The 23396-nt window shown below is 39.1% G+C and overlaps 1 protein-coding gene across 1 annotated transcript in view; it reads right to left on the reverse strand.

Annotated features, from left to right (window-relative positions):
- The window catches only part of LOC110835370 (inactive tyrosine-protein kinase Dnt), a 170400-nt gene that overhangs the window by 81817 nt on the left and 65187 nt on the right, over window positions 1-23396 (reverse strand). Inside the window, exon 2 of the mRNA XM_022075512.2 lies at window positions 11130-11257. Within this exon, the coding sequence (XP_021931204.1) occupies window positions 11130-11257 (128 nt within the window). The remainder of the gene's footprint in view (window positions 1-11129; window positions 11258-23396) is intronic.

Below are 23396 nucleotides of genomic sequence, written 5' to 3' on the forward strand. Positions count from 1 at the left end.
GTTCACTCTCTTGTACAAGTGTCTTGTACTGTTCTCTCTCACTTGTACAAGTGTCTTATACTGTTCTCTCTCTTGTATAAGTGTCTGTTACTGTGCAATGTTTTCTGTCTTGTACGAGTGCCCGCTGCTGTTCTGATGCTCCGGAAAGGGGGCTGCTATGTCACGTAACGCAGGAAGGAGAAGAAAATGTATCGGCCGTGTTTGAACAGTGCTAATTGTTGTCGAACCGAATCTCCAACTCCAGCGCTTCATTCAGCTAAGCAAACACTTGATAAAGTAGGGCCGTTGTGAAGGGAACTGGATGCACCACTTCTGCGAGTTTGCACGTCAACACTTGTCTAAAGTTTTATAATTTTCGTTACCTCTCACAACTGAATGCAATACCGTGATAATGCACCCTCTCCCAAATCCTGCCGTATTCCTGTTTCACTCGTGCATTACTTTACTAAGTTTTGATACATGTAGAGATGATGTTAATATCGACGCTGGGGCGATCTTGAATGCTGAGTGGCTCCGATGGAATTTATAAGGAAAGCATCTGTAGCGACTTTCAACTTACAACCGAAGCATTCGCTAGAAATGAAGACGGATAAAAGGAACAGTTGGAGAAAGAAAGGAAGAGATAAAATTATCAAGGAATTAAAGAAGAAATGAGAGGGTAGAAGAACATGAATAAAGAAACAGGAGCGAACAAAATAAGACTACTGGAGAACGGAAAAGAATGAGAGACAGAAATATGGAGAAAATAAAAAATAATAGGAGGAGGATATAAAGATGGTAAGAAAATTTTGCACCAGTAGTTGCACTTTCGTAATTAGTGCCATGGAGAATTTGAATATGTGACGGCAGATTATGTCGAACTGTCATGATTTTTCTAAGTCTTTGTTTTTGGGAAGTTCTAAGATGGTGTTTTTGTAATCTTACTGCTACCTTTGGCCCACCTCACTATCGACATTAATTCAGTATTGTGGTCTTCTGGTTTGTGATACCGGATAGCCTTGTAAATGGTTACCGTTTTCAGGGTAGAATATAGAGGCGATGCGATGCGATCCTCCGAAACCTACAAGATTACACGACATCACAATTTAGACGACCATAATAGACATCTTAGCCGAGTGAGAACCTCGAATCTCTTTTCTACCCATTGGTTATTTAACAACGTCTTGTCAGTTGCAATGTTGTCAAAGGGTCAATTTGAATCTGATTTAGAAAGAATGTGTCTGAAAGTGTTCGTTCGTCCTCTCCCTTTAAGGGCACTGCTAATACATTGGCTTCAGACTAATTCATTGTTTGCAGTTTTGAATACATCATTGGCCTTGTTATTCTTTAACTGCAAGTAGAAATTCGTTGTAAAGTTAATCACACAATAGATACTACAGTGCAGGTAAGAGGTGCTTCCAATTTTATGTCATTAAATATTCGCATTGTTAAAAATATTTTGAATAAAAGTTGAACATAATGAGATTTTATATCATGTACTAATTTGTATTTGATGCTTTGCGTTTGAAAATGTCGATAAAGTCCAAATGAAGTGGTGGATGTAGCTGCCCGAACCAAATGGAAATGAAATTTCTCTGCAGTATTATTTTAGGTATTCAGTATTAAATTTCCGTCAAGTAGTTACGGAGATAAATCATATGATTAGGCTTGATCTCATTATGAGTTAATTTTTATTTTGTGCAAAGAACTCGTAACTATCTGAGTCAGTACAGCAGTTTCCCGCCTGAGTCCGACGCACTTGTGAGTCAGAAGCTTTATTCAACTCATCATATACACTGTCATTGACGTAGCATACTGAACAAAGTCGGTTGTTTTAGAATTTCTTCTTTTCAATCCTATCAACTACCCGACTGTGTCTACCTGATCGTTTGAAATTAAGAAATGGAGTTTGTTCAGTTTTGCGAGGTTTAAATTAAACCTTGTGGAAGATAATTTCCGTTGGTTAAATGAACTCTTAACTTATAACTTACTTTTTTGATGTTTTATTCAATATATTAAATTTAATTCTGACGCTGCAGTTTTCTGGTAGTTTGTATGTAAAAGCTTTAAAAAGAATCGGCTTTACCTTAATGGCATTCCTTATTTCCATTAACACAGAATAATGACCGTATAAATATTGAAAGGGAACTTGCTCTATGTTCAGTTTTGTCCTTCATTTTGGTTAATATTTATAGACTATTTTCCATATTTATTGTGAAAGACCAAATTAATTCTTTTTATCATACGTAAAAATCTAAGAATAGGCGGTTAGATTATGACTGCACCATTTTAATTTCATAAACGAACATAAATTCGGACGTTCCATACCACGTAAGCTAAAGTATTTCAGTTTTAGTAAAAACGTATTTCTGTTGCATAGTCGTATACAGAATCGTGTATGAATTTCTTGTTCTACTCATTCTTTAGGATTGTGCGGCCAACAAACTCTTCGGTTTAGTTGTTCGAAAAAATGTGGGAATGAATTAGAAATCATTGCGAACTAGTTGGGCCCCTGTCATAAAATAGATTATGCCCACAATCTTTAAGTCAAGTGCCTTCCTATTCAAAAGCCAGTTCCCCTGTTAGTCAGGCAACCGGTTGCACAACATCTTACAGTCATTCAGTAGACAGCCAAGCTGCCGTCACGATCTCAGTCTATGAGCTTTGCAGCCGGCTAACTCATAGCCAGTCAGAGTCAGCCAGTCATATAGCAATCTGTCAATGAGGCCGCCCGTCATTCAGCCAGTAACAGAGCTAGCGCAGGTAACCGTCACTCAGACATCAGTCAGCCAGTCAGTCGGCTAGTAGCAGAGAGACGCTTCATCCTGCACAGTGTCGGTGGGTGTTGGTTGCGATGTTGGTTTAGACGGATGTTTACATCAGTCGCATCCCTCCCTCAACCCCTGTGGCGCCTCCGGTAGTGGAAGCAGACATTTCAATCAGAACGTGGGGTGGTTCCAGCACTACCACAACATTTCTGTTTTATCGTTGATGAAATGTTGATTTAGAGGGAACATAAGCCGTTCTGTGTCCGGTCAGTAGCATATGCATAGGGTGCAACTATGCTAGTCCATTTTCTGTTATCTGCATTGCCCACTTTCATCTGGCATTCGAGAAACAACGCTTGCTGTGTGCCTATAACATTAACTGAAAGGGGTAGAAGAGGATTTTATATGAATTACATAGACATCCCAGTATATTCATGGACGAAACTTTGAGATATAATTTTGGAATTTTCTATCACGTTCAGTTTGGCGTTGCTCAATTCTGAAGTTTAATGCTCGAAAGAAAACGATTACAGGCCACGAATTTGATCAGCACACGTGTGAACCCGGCTGTATAATTAATTTACTTGTATTGGGGCGCCCATAGAGTATGCAATATTTTATATTCTCGTGTGCACTTCATAGTGTGACTTTGAAGAGTAGCAAACGTGAATGAGCGTTATATATACAGGGAGAAGAATGTAATTTAACCTGGTTGGATGTGAGATGGTATATCGTGGGCGGTTTTGGTCCTGCTGATTATTTTGATGTTAGGCCTCTAGGCATCTGATCTCGTGTCCGCTAGCCGTTAGTCGCGTGGTAGCTGAAGAGTTTGGTGCGAAACCGATACAACTCCAGAAGGTTATGAAAAATGTACGTTATTCTTGTACAAACCGCATTATATAAACGTGTAACACTGAGTCAACATATTTTCTTCTGCATGCCCAGAAGTTTCGTCTGTCAGAGAACTCAACGGAATTTTGAAACGTTTGATAAATTAAATGTGTAATTTATAGAAAATCGTCAGGAAAATTTTACTTCGGCTGTACCGACACACTAATGCAAAGCCGCTTGTATGTTAAGGCGGAATAAAATTGTATTACATAAAAGCATAACAAAATATTTTCACAAACGTATATAATTTTCATGAGAAATCTTATTCAATATGATACATATTAAACAGAAAAGAGAACAAAATAATTTATCACTCTATATAGTGCGTTGTCTTTGTAGATTGTTGTTTTAAACAATATATTTATGATTCCTTACCGTCAACATTTGGTTTATATCTCCAATAATTGAACAAGAAGAAATGATTGAGAATGCAAAGGCAGAAAACATTCATTTGGACAAAGTTGAAATCGTCCATATGCTTAATCACTATACAATGAAGACGTATTGGAGAGTAAGGTTCTATGCATTCTTACTCTCAGTACTAGTTGGAAGTGAATGATCACCTTCATGCTTCAACAGGCTTTTCCCAGAGTGAATAGGCTCCGGAACTAATTGAGTAGAAGGCTGAATGGCTCCAGTAGCTGATCTGGACCCTGTGGTAGCGAAGACAAAATTTTCTGCCTTTGCCGGAAGTCGAACATTGTTCATCCAGTCAGTAGCGAGTCTCTTTGCTTGCTGCGATATTCCGTCTCGCAAACTGGAGAATTGCTTTCTATTGATTCTTTTGTAATCCTCATCGGAAATTTCGGTAAAAGCCTAATGTGAATTCAATACTTTTTCATTTCAGAATTTAACTTTAATCCAGATTGTACAAATGATCCAATTTCCGACTACCTAACGTATTTTTATTACGCATTAATACTTGTCTGATCAACTCTCTGGTAACAGAATGCTGAGTTTCAAACATCGCTAATACCGAAGCCGCACACTATGTCCTATCCTCACAACCTGTTTCCGTGAAATCTATCTTAATGTTATCCTCCCATATATTTCTCTGTATTCCACATTGTCATATTACCAATATTACACACCGACATTATGTATGATTTTTTTGTTCGTCCTGCATACTGCATGCCCGGCCAATTGCAACCATTTTCATTTCACTGCTCTAACAGTACCATCTGGAATACACAAATAACGACTTCCAATGTTTTGCAGACCGGTAATATCGCTAATATCCCATATCCCTTATCCATTTCTGATGCCTTAAATATTTCGTAGTTCATGAAGTTTTAAGGTAAAAAGTTGTTACCGCCACATCCAACCTGCAAGCAGTTAAAACCACCACTCGTCTGCTATCGGGAACCTTTTATTCAACATATTTGTAGCCATCCACCATATCTGGCAATCATCTCCTCTACCTTAGGAATGCGATGGTGACGAAGGACATAATATGAAATGGAGTTACGTCCTTCTGGTAATGTACTCTTCAATTTTTGATGAGGCGTGTAGAAGTCTCCCGCAATTACAATCAGCTGCTTCTATCTTGCCCCTCCCTCTGCACCTTCAGCAAGAGGGATGACTTCCCTACACCCTCTGCAATTAAACAGCGTGCAGAAAAATTGTTGCATCCTCCGCGAGTTGTAATTTGCGTAATGAATTTCTACGTTTCTCTGCCTGATCTCACTTATCGTGTTTTGTGAGCGTATGCCATATTAGTTTTCTTTGTATAATAACTTCTGCATACGATAACGGAGCGGGTTACCTTAGCGATATATTTTCTGTGTTTCGGATATTCTGATTCACTACTACAAATATTATCCACACTTTCTAAAGGAATTATGGGAGCCTTCCTTCAATATCTCTTGTTATTCATTGTCAGCTGAGTAATTCCGTGGTCGGGTCTTCCTAGAGAAGTTAATGTTCTTCATCTGTTAAATAAATTTCCCGCCTTTTGTGGAACTGCAAATTTTATTACCGTTTTCACAAGCTCAAGCTACTGAAATCTGAAGTCAGTTGTTTCCATTCCTAAACTTTATAGGCTACACTAGTTTTCGGAGATCCGTTTTAATATTATCCTCCTCTACTGCCTTTCAGCTGGTCTCTTCCTATAAGATTTCTGAGAAGAACGTTTTATGCTATCTTCTCTTCCTGTACGTGCTATATTTCCCATGCATTTATTTCTCGCTGATTTTATCACTCTGTTTCTATTAGATGAAAAGTAAAGATTTTGAAGTTCACCATTATGTAATTTTCCGTTTATTCTTCTTTATTCCCTGCTGGACCAAACACTGTCTCCACGTTTTTTTTTTGTTTCTTACGCTCCCTCAGTCAGTGTTATTGTATTAGAACGAAACACCCAGTTTCACACCCATATAAAACAGCAGGTAAAACTCAGATCTCAGATTCTCACGACAGCGCTTTTGAAGATGACAGCCGTCTGGAATTACAGTAAATTAAAATTACACATGTTAATAGAGGGGTCGAAATATGTAAAATAATTAAAAGATGGACTCCAAAATACATTTAAATTCTTGATAAATTGGCCCAAAAAACGAACCAGATAACACTAAAATGAAAGCAGCTCAAGAAAATGTAGAATATTTTCGTAATATTGTTTCTGATGGAATATCATTAAGGTATTTTGATCGATGTTACATACGGACGGATGGGCGAAAGTGAAAGTAATTTTATCTTACAAATTAACATTTAATGTTTGGGTTCTCGCTTTTGTGTATGTGTTTATAGATTAGGATACACGTAGACGAAAACACGAATGGAAATAATTAAGAGAAAAGATAACTGAAAATGGGTGCTGTATTTACGTAAAACTCGGAAACGGAAAATAGTGAGCGGTTGAAAGCGTTTCAGAACCCGTAGCTTCGTTCGATTTGAAGAAACTTCGCTCCTATGAAAACAAATGACCGCATGTGTCTACCTCATTGCTGTTGTCAACAGGTTCTTGATAAATCAATGTCAACTGGAAATATAGGCTCAGCTTCATATCTGCATGCAAACCGCAGGCACCTCGTTTATTTGAGAGAGAAAAATGTCGCTCTATGACTTTCACAAATAACGATCCAGTTTGCTCCACCGAGCCGTGTTAGAACACTACATTAAAAGGGATTATCGGATTATTCTTTCCATATGAGGCCCCTGAAAAGCTCTGGATCACTGGTTGGAATCCCATTCGGGGCAAAGGTGTTTGAGTTTCCGAGCTAAATTTGCTATGAAGTAGACTGTTCCTAGTTACGTCCTTGTAACCCCGAGAACCGTTAGTTGCGGTGAATACGTTAGCACTCATACATTTTATTTGAGACGTTCAGGGTTCGAATCTGTGCCCGAACACCTATTGTCCTGAATGATGGTTCTCCCGAGTTTCTCCGGGCTAGTTCAAGTAGTCTTTATTTAAGACTATCATCATCAGTGCAAACTATGTAAAACACAATGGTTATTGCAGAATGTGGGTCTGCCGATATCAAACACGCGCACTAATGCTATCATGCCTAACGTCAACACTCACTTTTCGTGCTCGGAAAATACCGAGTTCATACATCAACTATCCTAATAGATTTTATCGTGGTTTTAAATATGTAAATGATGGAACGCCCCTCCCTTGGGCCATTAACATTCCATATCCTTTCCAATTATTTAATAGAATTAATCATTCTATCTTACCACGCTATCTGATCTGATTTGTTTAAAGCGTCGTTAAATAAAGAAAGTAAATAAAACTTTGTAGTCGCATTCCTCGTTTGCTTTTTAGGTGTTCTTCACTTTGTGTGTCTGTCCATATCTGTCGTGATTGTAGCAAGGGCGGTCAACTTGCATGACTCGGGGGTTCATTGCTGTTACCGGGGGGGGGGGGGACCTGCATGACCTAGAATGGAATTAGTGCAAGAATGATCTACGTTATATATTGTGCAGAACACCTTATACCTTTCATTCACCCATCGAACTATCAAGAAGTCAGCCAACTATCCAACTATTCACTAACGACTCAACAGCTAGCCAGCCACTCTAATATGAAATCCAGCATTCAACCATACCCAGACAACAACCAAGATCTCAGGTACTCGATCCATCAACCAATCAACCAGTTCCAAATAAGAAGAGAAACTCATTAATTCCACTAGACCTGCTTGCTATTCGATGAATACTCGTTGCATAACCCGGAAATAATGGAAAGTTCCGTGTGTATGTCGAGAGACAGCTGGAGCGGTCGCTTAGCAACGCGCCAGATTCAATATCGTCTGTGCTTTGTTTTTCATTTTGATGTGTTACAAGTTTGAAATTGCGTTAGTCACTCGAACTGACGACGTTCTATTCAGCTACCTTTCTTTCAGCTGTCGTCCGACTTTGTGCTTATTACTAACCTTTGCTGCCTGGTTGATTTATGCGACCACACGTCTCATGAAGGTCGTGCGTGTGCTATTATTATTTTAATAAACGTTTAATAATGCATTGCACAACATTTATTATACAGGGTGTATAATTTAAAACGCATCCCACGTACTTCGGTACAAAAATGAAAGCATAACCAGATTCACCCCACACACTCCCAGCATCTACCGTAACACTCAAGTCAAGGTCACCTTGGCTGCTAGGTCTCTGCTCACGCCAGTTGCGCAGTAGCTGGAATAGGGAAGCACGAACAACTTCAGTCAGGATAACCGGTCTCCTGCCGAGATTTGAAGCCGAGACCTCTCGAAAAACGAGGCAGGAGTTTTAAAGACCGCTACATTGACTACTTAGCCTAATTTTTATCACTTACGTAGTCTTTGTTTGTCTGTTACAATTTAAGACTGTTGAAGGCTTAAAATGATTGTTTGGATAAAAGAATCAAAACACATTTACTGTCGGGGAAGACATACAATGCAGTAGCCTCCACTGGGTGGATTTGCAGGGGTAGCTGACATGGCTCTTGGACACAGGTGGCTCGCACCGGTGACCTACAGGGGGGAAATGGGACGTGACCCGAACTTTCCTTCTTAAGGGGGGGGGGGGGTTGTCGACAGTAGTACAGAATACGTGTACGGAATTAGAGTGAACTCAGCAACTGCAGGCCAGCCCCCGAGTGTGCCAGAGTTGTTTTACACAGTTACACGTTCCTTTAATATTCATAAGAACCGACTTCATAATGATTATAGAAGTCGCATATCTACAGGAATAATAGGTCGCCACAAAACATATTTTCAATTCCTAGTATTGGAATTATCTGTGAAGTGGCTGAATCTGTACAATTTCACCATCAGAAAGTTGCAATTTTACATTATTTAAGAACATATTTATAAGTTTTAGCATGGAGTTTATAGATGCATTATTTGTAATTTACATCCCTTATTTGTCTTCTTATCCTTATTTCTCCAATAATTAACGCTCCCTGTTTGTTTGCCAATGCTACCATTACCAAGAGAGCTGAATGTACCAACTTCGGTTCGGTCACACTAATTTTTATGTGTGTGATGACAAACATGCTCAAGGGCCAAGTGCACGGATATTTAGCGGGCATGTTCGTGTGTGATTGAAACGTTTAACAGGTGCCATGAAGTGCACGCAACCCATTGTACGCAGCTGGCGTGTAAACTCGTGACTTGCGCACTGTCCGTCTTGATGTTCAGAGCCGGGGAAAGAGTTTGTTCCTAAGACACAGCGACGATCACTCTAGCACAGCATCGCCGATTCAAATATATTGTAACAGATTATGTACCGAATGAGTTTTGAGAGATCTAGAGATTGTGTGTGATTTCGTGGTTCTAATCAGACATTATAGCCCAATATCTTAGGATATATCAAGACCACTTTCTTATATATAATTCATCGTTTATAATTGCTTTACAAATGAAGCTGTATAACCGGTACTGTTCATATAGTATACCAAGAACCGTCTCTATATAAAGGGTTTGCTAAAAAAAAAAGCAGTGCTTCTTATTTAAATCATGTGTGCAGCGTATAACGCTTATCACATCATTTGTTAAGTGTTCTGAAAATGCCAGATGAAGAGTACAAATCTTCTCACGTGACGTTTCCCACAGTCAGCTTCAAAGTCACACTCGTCACCTAATCTGTTAAATATAAAAGGCAGACGTTGGCCATGTCTTGAATGTCACCAACATATCATTTATAATCATGTTTTTGGGCCCATCTCTCGTTCATTGCTAGACTAAGCATGCCGGTGTTGTAGTTAACGCTATGTGCTTGCATTCAAGAAGCAATGTATTCGAACGCCCGTTTGATTACTCGGTATAATGACAAACTGTCTCTCCAGGAGCGTCCCGGACGGCAGGTCCATGCAAGTTCTTACCTACTAGGCTTTCAATATTATTTTTCTGCCTCATTCTAAACTGTATGATTCTGTGGTTGACGCAGCATCGTTAAATAACCAGTAGAAACTGAAATCAGCCAACTCGGCCCTGAGATCGGCTGCCCCATTGAATACTTTCACTGTTGTTAAATAAACTAATTAAAAAATAAGTGGAATCAGTTTAGAAACATTTACCACTTTGCTAACCCGCTTTTTGGTATCCTGTGCTAGTGACTTAGCAGGAAACCAGAGTACGTGCTGTGTTTAAATCTTCACGATCCCTCGGGACTTTTACCTCCCTTAAAACCGCTACTGGGCCCTTTCACGTACAGCCCCCGTGACACAAACCGCAATGCCAAGTGTGTCTGCTTCTGTCATTGTGGTTTATCCTGGCGTTGCTACGTTTTCCCGCACAGGAGTAATTTTCGGACCAGGCGGATTGAACCTCCACACCTCGGGTTTCTTCATCTCTCTCAGTAATTCGTAATTATCGCCACAATCAGTAACATTGTTTCTTCGTACCGATATTAACACCGACCATAATTCACGTTCCCAATGTTATTCTCACAATTATTCCTCCTCCTTCTCACCGTCACTCTTCGCCTTATCGTCTTCCTCACCATTATCTTTATAATTACTGTTCTTACTCATGGTGCACCGTGTCTTAAACGCTCATCTACCGATTCGACATCATAATATCTGCTATTATTAATCTACCGTCCTTTATTTCTCGCTTCCCTTTCAACTTAAATTTTGAATATTAACTTCCTAAAATATACTATTTCTGACTAAAATCGAAAATCCGTTAAACATAGAATTAATTTTTTGTTTGTGACTTTAACTGTGAATGCCTGTCGTATTTCTGACGTGCATATCGAATTGTCTCTCTGACATACATCGAATTCCTGTTTTATCTTCGACATGTCTTTTGCATCTCTTGACATGCGCATGAGATATTTGTTACATCATTGACAAACACATCGAGACTCTTTTGCATCTCTGACATGCATGTCGAATGTGTTACATTTCTAACATAAGCATCCAATTTATGGTGTATCACTAAACAAACACATTGATCTCTGTTGCATCTCTAACACACATATCGAAGTATGTACTCTAACTTAACCGAATTCCTTTTTTTATCTGTGACATGCATTTGGAATGTGCGCTTTCTGTATTGTACATACCGGGTTTTTCGTGAGAGATTGCCACGAAAACTCGAGCTCAGAGATGTGCGCTGGTACTGGCACTACGAAGTTCATCGCGTAAGTGTTGACCACGCCCTCTCGCACGTAGAATAGCTCCGCTTGCAAGCCTGCAACATGTTAATCAGCTCTTGTATTGTCTTCATTTGTCGTCACATGAATTAAAATGATCATTATTCTCCGTCACTGAATTCGGGACTACTGTAAAGGTTATTTGAAACAGCAGCATGGCCTGACTGAAACTTTTGAAGGATGCTATGTTGTCCTCAGTATTTCTGCTTCTCTGGACTTGATTCATCATTTAGTATTCTAGAAACGAAGCAAGCGCGTTTCGGGACCTGACTTTCCTCCAGTATGCAGATAATAATTTCTGTTATGTCGGACCAGGTCTAGGGATTGGAACTAGTCGCTTCTGTCATAACCAACATAGCAGACATTGTCATCCGAAGACGAGAGCAGCGTTAGATCCCGATACGTAGTGACTTAAATTTTGGGATATTAAACGATGGATCAGTCCAGAGAAACAGCAGTACGGAAACATAGCTTAATTTGTCTTAGGTTAAGTCAGATCTGAATTCTGGTTGAGGCTGGGGCTGTTTTGGCAGACAACTGTTGTAGATTCGCTCAGTTCCTTCAGACGAATGCCATTATAAAAAAAGTTGGTAAAATTTGAGAGATAGAAATGAAAATTGTAGAAGGTGTGAAGGAATATACTGAGCCAGACACAGCTAAAAAGGAAAGAATATGATCGGCGCAGAAGGAACTAAATATTTATTTAATAAATGGAAGAATAGATGGTGACAGTGAAAAGTGATTAACTCATTTGGACAGAACGGGGAAAACAGAATCCAAAAGCTCGTATAACACTGCTACAAACCAGGGGAATATAGAAGCATAAGATGATCACTAAAAACATGTACATGAAGCCAGAACAGACTTCATCCTAATCCCAGGAGGCAAGAAGAAGAAGGCAGTGCTTTAAGGATTGCCCAGATGAAACTATCGTAGATCCAGCCCTTTTCGGCTCAGTCGCTTCATTGACATCCAGATCGTGTTATAGAAGTAGTACGTAAGGTTATCGACTGGGTTTAATTGGTCAAAAATAGGACTAACGGGAGGATTTTTTTGATCATAACAATGATTTCTTGGTTCCATGTAAAAGGCATGGAATTTACTGACCAGTTGAGCGACTATCAATTCCTCATTAAAGACTGTGCTCCATTGAGTTACTGGGTTAATTAGATATATCAAAATGCTCTTCGCATTGTTTGGCGAAGTGAGGAGAAGTATTTGAGTGATTCTTGCCTGGTTCTGTGGGACAGGAACCAGCCAGTGATGTAATTACACCAAGTGAAAACACAGTAGGGCCGATAGACTCTCTGGCAAAGCAAACGGAAACTCCGTTTTGTTTTCCTTTCAAAATGGACTCCCTACCCAATACCGTTCTCCTCATGAGACGATCTTACAAGGAATGTTCCAACATCGCGTAGCCATTTTACTTTCAGATAAGAAAATGCACATTCACAGAAACATCGAAACTTCTATTCAGATGTGTCCGGTTATAATTCCCTCCCGGTATCGATTATTAGTTAATAATAATGTGGAAGTAATTTGTTGTATTGTTTTTTCGAGGCATCACCACAGCATTTACATAGTTTTACATTTACGTATTTGCAACATTGTTAGTATATTATCTATGTTTTTGAAAATCTACAAATAGTGAGCTTTATGTGTTTAAACATTACAGGACCTCGTTTCCTTGACTGACATTTCCAAAAACCAAATTAATGCAAAATAAAGAGGCCAGTAATTTCAAAGGAAATATTTCTTATGTATCATGGAGAGTGTTAATAGCAACCTGGTCAGTTAGGCCACCAGTAATGCATATGAATAGCATTCGTGAGGTTCTCGATTACAATTTCTCTGCGTATAGGAAACTGAAGGGATAATGCTAGTAACCCGTCGTAATGCTGCTTGAGTTTGCCTATCTGTTTATAAAATGAACTCAAAAGTTTAATTCCACCCTGAAACAAAATTTTTGTGCACATAAATTATGTATTCTGTCCAACAAGTGAATTGTTTCGAATTTCATCCATATAAGTGATTAAACATATCCGATCGTGAATCGTAAAAATTTGCCAGTGGTTTATATAGGCGACGGTCACTTCTTTTCGTATTCATTGGTAACCTTGTAGGCTACGTATGTAAGATGCTAAAATTTGTAGCAATATATTTAACCCCTTGTAGTTGGTTTTCTCGTTAATATGGCATTCAATTAAAGTCTGAAAGCATGCTTCAAAGCAGCTGACAGCCCTTTGAGGCAACGCAGGACTCCCACTGGGAGCCACTGAGCTAGTCTGACCCCACTTACTTTTCCTCAGAAACCATCCTCATACCGCAGATATGAATTTCATTACATGGAAGACTTTTTAAACTCTTAGTTTATTTTTGTTTCCATAGCAGTGTGAAATTCGCAGGTACCCTCATTACTGTAGACGTTAACTGGTCCTTGAAGTACATAAATTGTTAATGTGAAGAGTTTTTACTTGTGTGCTACAAAGTTGTTTGCAAAGAAAAAGGAAAGAATCAATTATGAAAACGTTTTTATAAATGGCTGTTAATAAGCTGGAATAAACGTCGAGTTTACTAATTTGTATTATATGAGGATTGATTTTGAGAGAAGATAGCGAAGAAATTTGGGAGCTGCGTAAGAGCAGGGCAGCAATTTATGAATGTCTACTAATAAGCACAAACCCTGCTCTAGGATTATGTGTTAGTTGTTAAAATGGTAAATGTTTAGTTTGGTAACCATCTAGCAAGTGGTTTTGGTAATTTATAACTGTTTCATTTATTTAGCCACAATTTAGGTTTTCACAGTTGTGAGAATTATGATGTTACTCTTCTGGTTTTTGGAGCCATATAAAACTAGGCAAATGCTAACGTTTCGGAAAATTTACTGTCTTTATCTTCAAGGTTGAAGATGGAGATATATACCTACAATTCTGCACGGCGCAAAACCAAGAAGAATATCGTCAATCATTTAGACAATTTGATGTTTATCAGATATTTGTTTGTTCTGCAGTCATCTCGTTCAATATTTAATAGGCAGATTTAGTTTTTTAGTCACTAAGTTACGGATTTATCTTTGTATTAATTTGAGTCTGCCACGTTCTGTGTGGAAATATAAAATCTATGTGCATTGACTGTGTTAGCATAGTATTTTAACCACAAGAATACAAGATAAATCACTCCTAGAATTTATTGTACGTCCCTCGTAGAATCTGCAAAAGAATAAATATAGAAACTGTAGTAATGTTATCTGGAAATTATTTTGGTTTTTCCAGACACAAAACCGAAATGAAATCAGTCCAGAGATAATGCTACATCGTTTGCAAGGAGGGAAGCTAAGACATTGTTTGGCGATTCAACGCTACTCACTGCTGCTACATTACAGGCAATTCTTGAGAAAACACGAGGAAGCGGGGCGAAGTGAGGGGAGAACAGTTTGTTTTGTGAACGCGGAAAGGAAGGGAAAAGCTAACGGAGGGAAAGTTTCTTTTTGAACTCCTTCCGGATTTCTTCCTAATTTCTGACGTAGCCATTCAAGCAGGAAGGCACAACATGCAGGCGGTATAATGATTGAGGCCGGAAATTTGATGCTGAGAGGCACGTAAAAGATTTCATGGTTTCTTAAATCCAAATACAGGGCGGGGTGAAAGTGTATAACTTAGGAAATTCGAGCAAAACAAATATAGATTCTGTATTGCTATCTATCTTGTTAGTTTGTAGAGTAATAAACGAAGAGGGAATTGTATTACTAGTAAATTTAGTAGATTCGGACATATTGGATTTTTATTTGCAATAAAAACTAACATTTGTAATTATTTTATTCTAGGATACGTTGATAACAGTACGGAGCATTTACAACAGAAACTCTGTTCTTTTATGTTGTCGATTCCTTTCTAATTTATGAAAAATTGTTTTGTAACAAATTATTTTGCAGGTGATATTCGTCGTAAAGTGATAAAAAGATATAGAACGATATGGATTAGGAATTGAGATAGAGCGGACACGAAACTTTCGTTGTCTATGCTGAAAGTGTAGTTCCGGTATTTACATGAGAAAATCCACAGAAAACGCGAGTGAAATATAATAAAAAATGAATTTGAGAAAGAAAGCGAGATACAAGAAGGAAGAAAACGGAAGAAGGGAAGAAGAAAGTGGAGACAGGAAGATGCTTTAGTTCTTCTGTAAGTGAAGAGACAGAGGAAGGTCAGCTGCCGCTCACTACCTAGGAACCACCTACGTACTTTGTTCTTTGGTTTCACCTGGCGATGTTTCCCAAACAGAAATGTTTTCTCTCCAGTACATCAAAGAGCAGACCCCACCATCGCACAAGAATATTACGTTACACAACTGTGACATCACAAGGATGTACAAAATGATTTACAGAGTGTATTTATGGTTTTGAAATAATTCTCACAATAAATAGCTACATGTCCCACATTACTCATTCTGCATGTGAATACACTTATTAGGTGTAGCACATAAATTATCTAGTTCCTATTATATCATTTTCTACAACCTCCTGTCATTTTATTTTATTTTTTGGGGGGGGCACAGTTTCCCTCTGAAACTCACCATCAGGAAAACGTCGCCAGTCGTGAGCAAACTGTAGAACGTTAAAGGTGGTTGTATAAATACTGACCACTGTGCTTAGAAGTGTTAATGTACATTCCCAGCTTCGACTCTGAAAATAAATTTAAAAAAATACGAAAATGGTAGGTGATTTCTGCTGGGATTCGAACCCTGCTGCGTAATCGCGTTCTGTGGACGGAAGAGGAATAAATCTTGGTATGTTTCAATTTACAATAGCAGTGTTTGGCTGAAAGAACTCTGGAAGGCGATAAAATTCTAACTTAGCTGTTGCCATCGCTGCGGACTGTTTGGACGAGAGGGACCGCACTGTGCAGTTCCCGGACTTTTGATGGGGGGTGGGGGGGGGCAGACTGTTGGTGGCAGGTTGTGTCAAACTTCATCTAGAAACAGCCACAAAGTTAAGCACCGTTTGTTGCTTCAGCCGTTATATAAGTCGATATGTGTTCTTAGCTGGAACTGCATTAATTAGCTCGTCCATCATCTCTGGAAGCAGTGGCTCTAAGATATGCTGGGAAGGAAAATGTAAACAGTCCAGTTAATATCATAAACGTAACATCTACCGCAGGAACGAAAACTACATTTCAGTTTGTGATCCTGAAGGTTTTCTCCATACCCCATCGTCTTCTCTCCTAGGCGTAAATATCCTCCTCAACACCCTATTCTCAAACACCTGCAATGTGTTCCTCCCTCAGAGAAAGAGACCTTGTTTCGCACCCATACAAAACAACAGGAAAAATTATTTTCTTGTATATTTTAATCTTCAGGTTGTTAGAAATCAGACAGAAAGGCAAAATAATTTGAACCGAGAAATAGCAAGCATTTCCAGAAGTTAGTCTCCTAACTTCCTCATGAATATCATTTTGATTTATTAATGTTGTTCCCAAACATTTTAAGTTTGTTACACTTTATTAGCCACCCTAATACGATTTTGTCTGTCTGTCTGCTGACGGGATACTAACATGTACTTAGTTTTTTCAGAGATGGGAGTGTAATATTGAAATAAATCGTAAGAAAGTAGAGTGTGAGTGATTGAATTCATTTAGCTTAGGATGAGTTTATTGGCGGGATTTTGTGTCGTACATTTTAACAAGCGCTCGAGTTCCTTAAATTTTAGTGAATTTCTTGATCAGCTGAACAACTACAGACTACTGGACATGGACTCTGCTGCACAGAGTTAAGTTTCTCAATTACATTAGAAATTTTCTTCAGTCTGTCCTGACAAATTCCAGGACAATACATTGTTTTACAAATTCTTACCTGTCCATGACCATCTGACATAGACATGATTGTTAAATAGTCTAAGAATTTATGCACAAATTTAGTTCAAAAACATATAATTTACATTTAGGCAGCCATCAGTACAACCTCGAGTAGGCCAGACCGGATCGTCAATACACGAGCCGATTAGAAACAGCGAACTCCGATGACGGCTACTTGTATCTTGTAACGACAGTTTTCAACAAAACAAGCCAATAATGTATCGGAGAGCTGTAACGACTTATGTTTAACTGGCGTGAAGGCAAATGTTTCTGTTTTTCGTTCCTCGGTGGAGAATGAAATTTAGTATCTGAAGGAAAACGTGAAGAAAGTTGGGGTGGGGGTGCGGATTTAAAAATAGAATGGGACGAGGAAATGGGTTGGAACGAGAGTATGGGGGCATGTTGAACACAGACACTTCATGGGACACGAGAGACAGACAGACACGCCACATACTGCTTCTAATGAATGGCGAAGCGGGAGAAAAATTCAAGCGAAGGGACTTCATACAACGGATTCTTCTAGAATATTTTGGATTTCTTCCAACAACTGTAACGATATTCATTTCACTGTTTCCCCCACTTTTAACGATTTCCCTCAGCCTTAAGAATAACTTTTGAGGATTGTGGATTCTTGTTTATTTATCGGCGCTTTCCCTCAGACACAGAACTTCAACGCCATGAGTACTGTCTGTCTGAACGGAGAATTGACTGGATCTTCAACCATAAATATTCATCTGCGCAGGCGCACAGCCATTTTAATACCTGTTACAGAACCTGATTGACTCATTTCTCCATTAGTCTTCTAGCTTCCTGGTGTTTAATGTCGTTCTTGTACTTTCAATGTATATTAGTCGGGTCACTGGTAGAAACGTAAAAAACCCAGACGTAAATGGGATAATAATATTAAAACAAGGAAATACTGTGCGAAAATATGGCTGCATTTATGTGGCATAAGATAGGGTCAACTGGCGAAATTTTGTCTACAATGTGTTAGCTATCTGTTCCCTAAAATTTAGGAAATCTCTTGAAGAAACCGAAAGACTCCCAGATTTTGTGGAAGGACTGTGTTGCGTTGAGTTAGTTTCTTAGTTGCATTGGTTATATTTGGTACTGAGAGAGGGTTTATGATAGTAATGAACCAATACAGAAAAATGTAATTGCAATTTATTCTGTCACTTTCCTAGCCTTTGGAGATGACTGTCTTCTGAGATGTTGCGCCTTATAGTCTCATAGAAATTGACCGACGTTCCAGTGAGATGTAAGACCTTGAATGATGGACATGCGAATTTTTAAGTACTAAGTAAATTAACGAATTAGTTGATTACCTGACGAACAGCACTGGAAAGATGTAATCCTTACCAGAATAAATAGTGTTTCCACATTCGTTCTTTACTTCTTTGAATTTTGATGGTTCCAAACTGATATAAGAAATACACCATATCATGTATAAATATACTACACAAGCGTTTCCATAAATGTAGCTAACATGAGTAAAGAAAACAGGGTGTTCCAAAATGATTATACGTTATAATACAGTCCCCCTGTGTTGTGTTTATGGAAGACATGGCCGGTGGTCATTTTGAACACCTACACAACATTCAATAATTCACTAAGTGCCGATGACGACGTATGTAATGGTTTAGTTTATTAAAATGTCTTTATTTCATTCATTGAATGTGTATAGATATTATTTTGGGACATTTTGTAGAGAGCAGATGTATGCACCAGAAATGCACCATTCCAAATGCTAGTGCTTTGTAATGTTTGTTTAAGCTGGTTCGCGTTCAGGAAATGTTAACTCACTGCTTTCAAGTGCCTTCAGCTCTACCTGCCCTCATTCCAGCCACAGGAAACAAATGCTTAGCGGGATACTTTAAAATGAATCCGATGAAAAAAACGATCAGTATTCTTCGCATTTCAGGCGTGTTTGCTTATGGCATGGGATGTTTTAAGGGCCATTAAGAGGGACTCGTATAACAACATTAAGCGTTACGCATATTTCAGTGCAGACATTTAAGTTCGTAGACAAATGGGATGTAGCACTGAAGAATGCCAATCCTGAATAACTTCTGTTTTACCTAAAGTACACTTCTCTTCTTTTAGACCGTCGAGGTATAGTTGACAAAACCATTACTTTCTTTTAGCTTTTACAGACAAACATGCAATTTATTAGCCTGGCCTCGTCACTAGAAGAAGAAATTACACACCTTTGTTAACTTATTATTCAGTTTTGAATGATGAATTTTGGAGGGTGTAGAGAAAACCTTTTTTGCTTACTTCCCCAGCATTTTCCTGGTCAGACAGAGGAAAGCCATAAATACGAGGCTCGTCCACAAAGTAAGTTTCCCCGGGGCCGTTTACAGAAACAAAACACAATTTCATGGAAATATTTATTGAAACAGATACAGCAAGTGTCCAGCTATTTTTCAACATATTCGCCACCGGAATTGAGACATTTGTCATACCGTGGGACCAACTTTTGAATACCTGTGTCGTAGAAGTCTGCCGCCTGGGATTGGAACCACTGTGTGACAACCATCTCCGCCTCTCTGTCATTCTCAAAACGCTGACGCTGACCGGACAGGAATTTCTTGAGGTGTAGGAAAAGATGGAAATCACTGGGAGCGAGGTCCGGGCTGTAGGGTGAATGATTAAACACCTCCCAGCTGAACTCCTGCAGGAGACTTGCTGTCCGTCGAGCCGTGTGCGGCCTAGCGTTATCACTGACCGCACTTTACAGTCGGCGGGAGCTGGAATAAGAACCTCCATCTTCAACAGCTGCAACGATGCTACTGTGAGAACGCGGGAAGTACCGTTAGTGCATGCGCCATGCTACGTCATTGCTCTATCACGTACGCACAGTCGCTTCGCGCAATATAAGGTTTGCTAGCTGTGGGACGAGTGGGAAACTTACTTTGTGGACGCGCCTCGTACCTTAATGAAGGCGGATGTCTTCTGGGTTGTAGCGCCGCGTAGTCTGGTAGAAGTTTACCATCGTTTCAGAGGGCTACGGACCCTGATTATGGAGGCAGCAAGGATCTCTAGAACCTCAAATCCTATGAGAGGACAGTTGCTCTCTGGACGGGGAATTTAGCACGTGGAATCCCGATAGAGAAGTTAAATGGCTAATTAAAAATTAACTAAGTCATAGATTTTTACAGAATGAGAATGAGTGAGCTAGTGTGGACTGATTTTAATTGAACCTAATGAACTCTTCTGAACACGGCATTGGTTCCATAAAAGGCGGATAATTTCTTGATCCCCTTCTAAAGATGACTTTTGTTTCAGTGAGTTAATTTATACGATTACTTATAGTATTTAGTTCGTATTTGTTTGTAGTTAATACGACTGCAGCAATCTGCTAATCTGTCTGTGCGCTTAAAAGATTTATTGCAGTCTAATTTATAGCATAAAAAAGTTCTGCTCTAGTCACTGCACACATGTTTTTGTTCCGTTTCGACTAGGAGCTTTACCATAGTCAATACATTCATCATTAATTTTTCCAGCCTGTTGTCAACATTGTGTTGATTCATGGCGATGTTATGAGGTAAAAATGTTGGGACTACTGACAAATGGTATGACATTTGTATCAAGTTTCAGGGAAATAAATCTGTTGATTCGAAGATATTAAAGAGAGTACGTACGTCTGTCCTCGTTCACACGAAAGTACCTTAATTCAGGCCACGGCCGCTTCCTTACATATCTTTTCCAATTCGTAATTTATTAATCTTTCGATAACTCGATCTTGTACAGTCTCAGACGTTAATATCGTCGTTAAAGAAACTACAAATAAATTAGATATGTTTTCAGTCAAAAATAATGTTGAGATTAGGCAGTGTAGACTGTTCTCACTATCATAATCAACGCAGGAACGAGAGGAGAGCAGTTACGAATGATGACAATAAATCTGATAGAAGTGTCGACTCTAAACGCGTCTGACTTGATTTTATAGCCTTTTTGTCGTTTTCATGTGGAATTGGTTTCCGTGTGAAGTAGTGGAGGGGCCTTGGACCTTGTCCAAAGAGGAAAGTGTGTGGTTTGGGGAGGGAAAGTGTAGAGTCATGACTGACGTGGAGGGAGGGAATTGATTTCCCTTCTGTTTCAGCTTCAGAGTTAAACATGTTAACCCTTTAATGCTACACTCCATGTATTTCCCTTCGAAGCACTGGCCCTTCTGGTCTAGATTTATCAGGCGTTTGGGAATATCAGTGAAAGAAATATGTTTAACAATCTGTTACCATTTGTTACCTACATTATTTGTGGCAATTTGAGAACAGAAATAATACTATACTATGGGATGTGCTAACAGAAGAAGGTTTTTTTAAGTAAAAGCAAGGGTGAAAGTATTTCTGTCTTATGGGTTGTTGCGATGAATCGCCCTGATGACGGAGGCAGTATGCGCTCTGAAACGTTGGTAAACATCGATCAGACTACACAGCGCAATAACCCAGAAGACAGAAATCTTCATACTCACCGCTGTGAAAACCTCAAATCTTACAAGGGTGAAAGGGATTAAGGGATTTTTCAGTATAGCGAAACACATTTGCAATGTCGAGAAAATAGGCCCGTCATATTTTTTCTCCAAATATGCAATGTTATATGAATGTGTATGCAGTAAGATTTCTATTATAATGCCTGAGGGCTGGTGAATTTAATATGTTTTAATGCTTCATACTGACACAAAACTGCAAATAACAAAAATTTGTAGTTAGGATAAGTTAGGCGATGAGATCGCCCTGATGATGGAGTCAGCAAGCACCTCTGAAACGTCGGTAAACTTCTACCACACGGCATGGTGCAACAACTCAGACTACAGCCATCTTCAAACAGGACATTGTTACAAGATTTGAAGAAAAGGATGGATGTTGGGTAAAACTGATACTGGGCCACTAACGACCATTCTGGACAATGGGCTTGAATTTGGGCCGCCTTACACACACTTGAAGGGGTGAAATATATTCTCACTCTCTACGTTACAAATTTTGCTCTAATCACAAGGGTCTGTAACAACCGCGGTAGATAATGATGTGTTACTGTTTTGTTCTAAACGTGTGGTGCCTTACTCGATAGGAAATACTGGAACATAAACGTTTTATTTTTCTTCGGATTACACTGTCACTTTAAATATATTCAAAAATGTAATTTATTAGCTTTCAGTCTGATTCAGAACCCAAAATTTTGCTGCTGTAGAATATTGTACAATAATTATACACTTTTTTCGTGTTTTCTTGTGTGAAGTTCCGAGTAAAATCCTGCTGTTACCAGAAAGTGCTTAATCCTTCAACAACTTGTTAAAATATAAATGAATAATAACCTGAATCTGCATAGATAAGTTATCTTAAAGTAGATGACGATCCATAAAGTTTTGGAGCCCAAAGCTAATCTAAATAATACTTAAACGTCCATTTGCTACTGCAAAGAAAGCAATGCGTAACTATTACCAAAGTTAGTTGGTAATGGTGTTTACGGAAATAATCTTCGTTTGTTCTGAAAGTCATGTGAAACCAGTAGATGTTTTCTGTGAGAAAAATATAGATGTGTTGTATTTTAAAGCAGTAGATAAATATTATTTCCACTAGGCATTAAATGGTAGTCTGTAGAATTTATTTTCCCGTTTTATGGCATCGGGCGGTTCATCGCTGTTAATAAAAATCTGCGCAATTTACATCTTCACGAATTAACCGTCTTAAGATACATTTTAATATTATTCTCATGCGTTAGGCAGCGCCTTCCACATCAAGTCATTCACATAGTCTTCCTTGTGCACTGATACGTATTCCGCCTTCAACGAATTTTCTCTGGTTTATGTACTCTAAACTTCCTGTTGTAGTCCAAAATTGAGCCATGTTCTGATCTATTTCCAATCTTTTTGAGGCATCATGCTTCGGACTGGTGATAGAATGCGCGCTGCTTCGAGTCTCGGGGAAAGAAATTTCTCATGAGCTTTCGACCAGTGTATGGGACCGGAGCCAACCCAGCATCGAGAGGAAATTGGGGAGCTACAATGGGTAGCGTAATCCGGTCCTGAAATGGCAATGGCTGGGGGTTCGTCGTGCTGACCACACGTCACCCTATATCTGGTTGGATGATCGTTCACCTCTGCTTAGGCATGTGAACGTGAGGCCAGCAGCCAGCTAGTCGGCTTTGGCTCTCAAAGGGCTGTTACGCCACGGATTTTTATATTCTTAAAACGTGAATGCCACACAAAAGTTTGTGTACGACCCATTGCGGACTCCCCAAATGCTTGCTTTAGCATTTCATAGGTTTCCGTAGCCGTTTTGGCGAGTCTTTGGCACACGCCATTCCGAAATCGCAGGAGGGTCGGTGTAAT

The sequence above is a fragment of the Zootermopsis nevadensis genome, unplaced genomic scaffold, assembly GCF_977971745.1.
Source record: "Zootermopsis nevadensis isolate Lab colony 2312 unplaced genomic scaffold, Znev_1.0 Znev_ptg000020l, whole genome shotgun sequence".
Lineage (NCBI taxonomy): Eukaryota > Metazoa > Arthropoda > Insecta > Blattodea > Termopsidae > Zootermopsis > Zootermopsis nevadensis.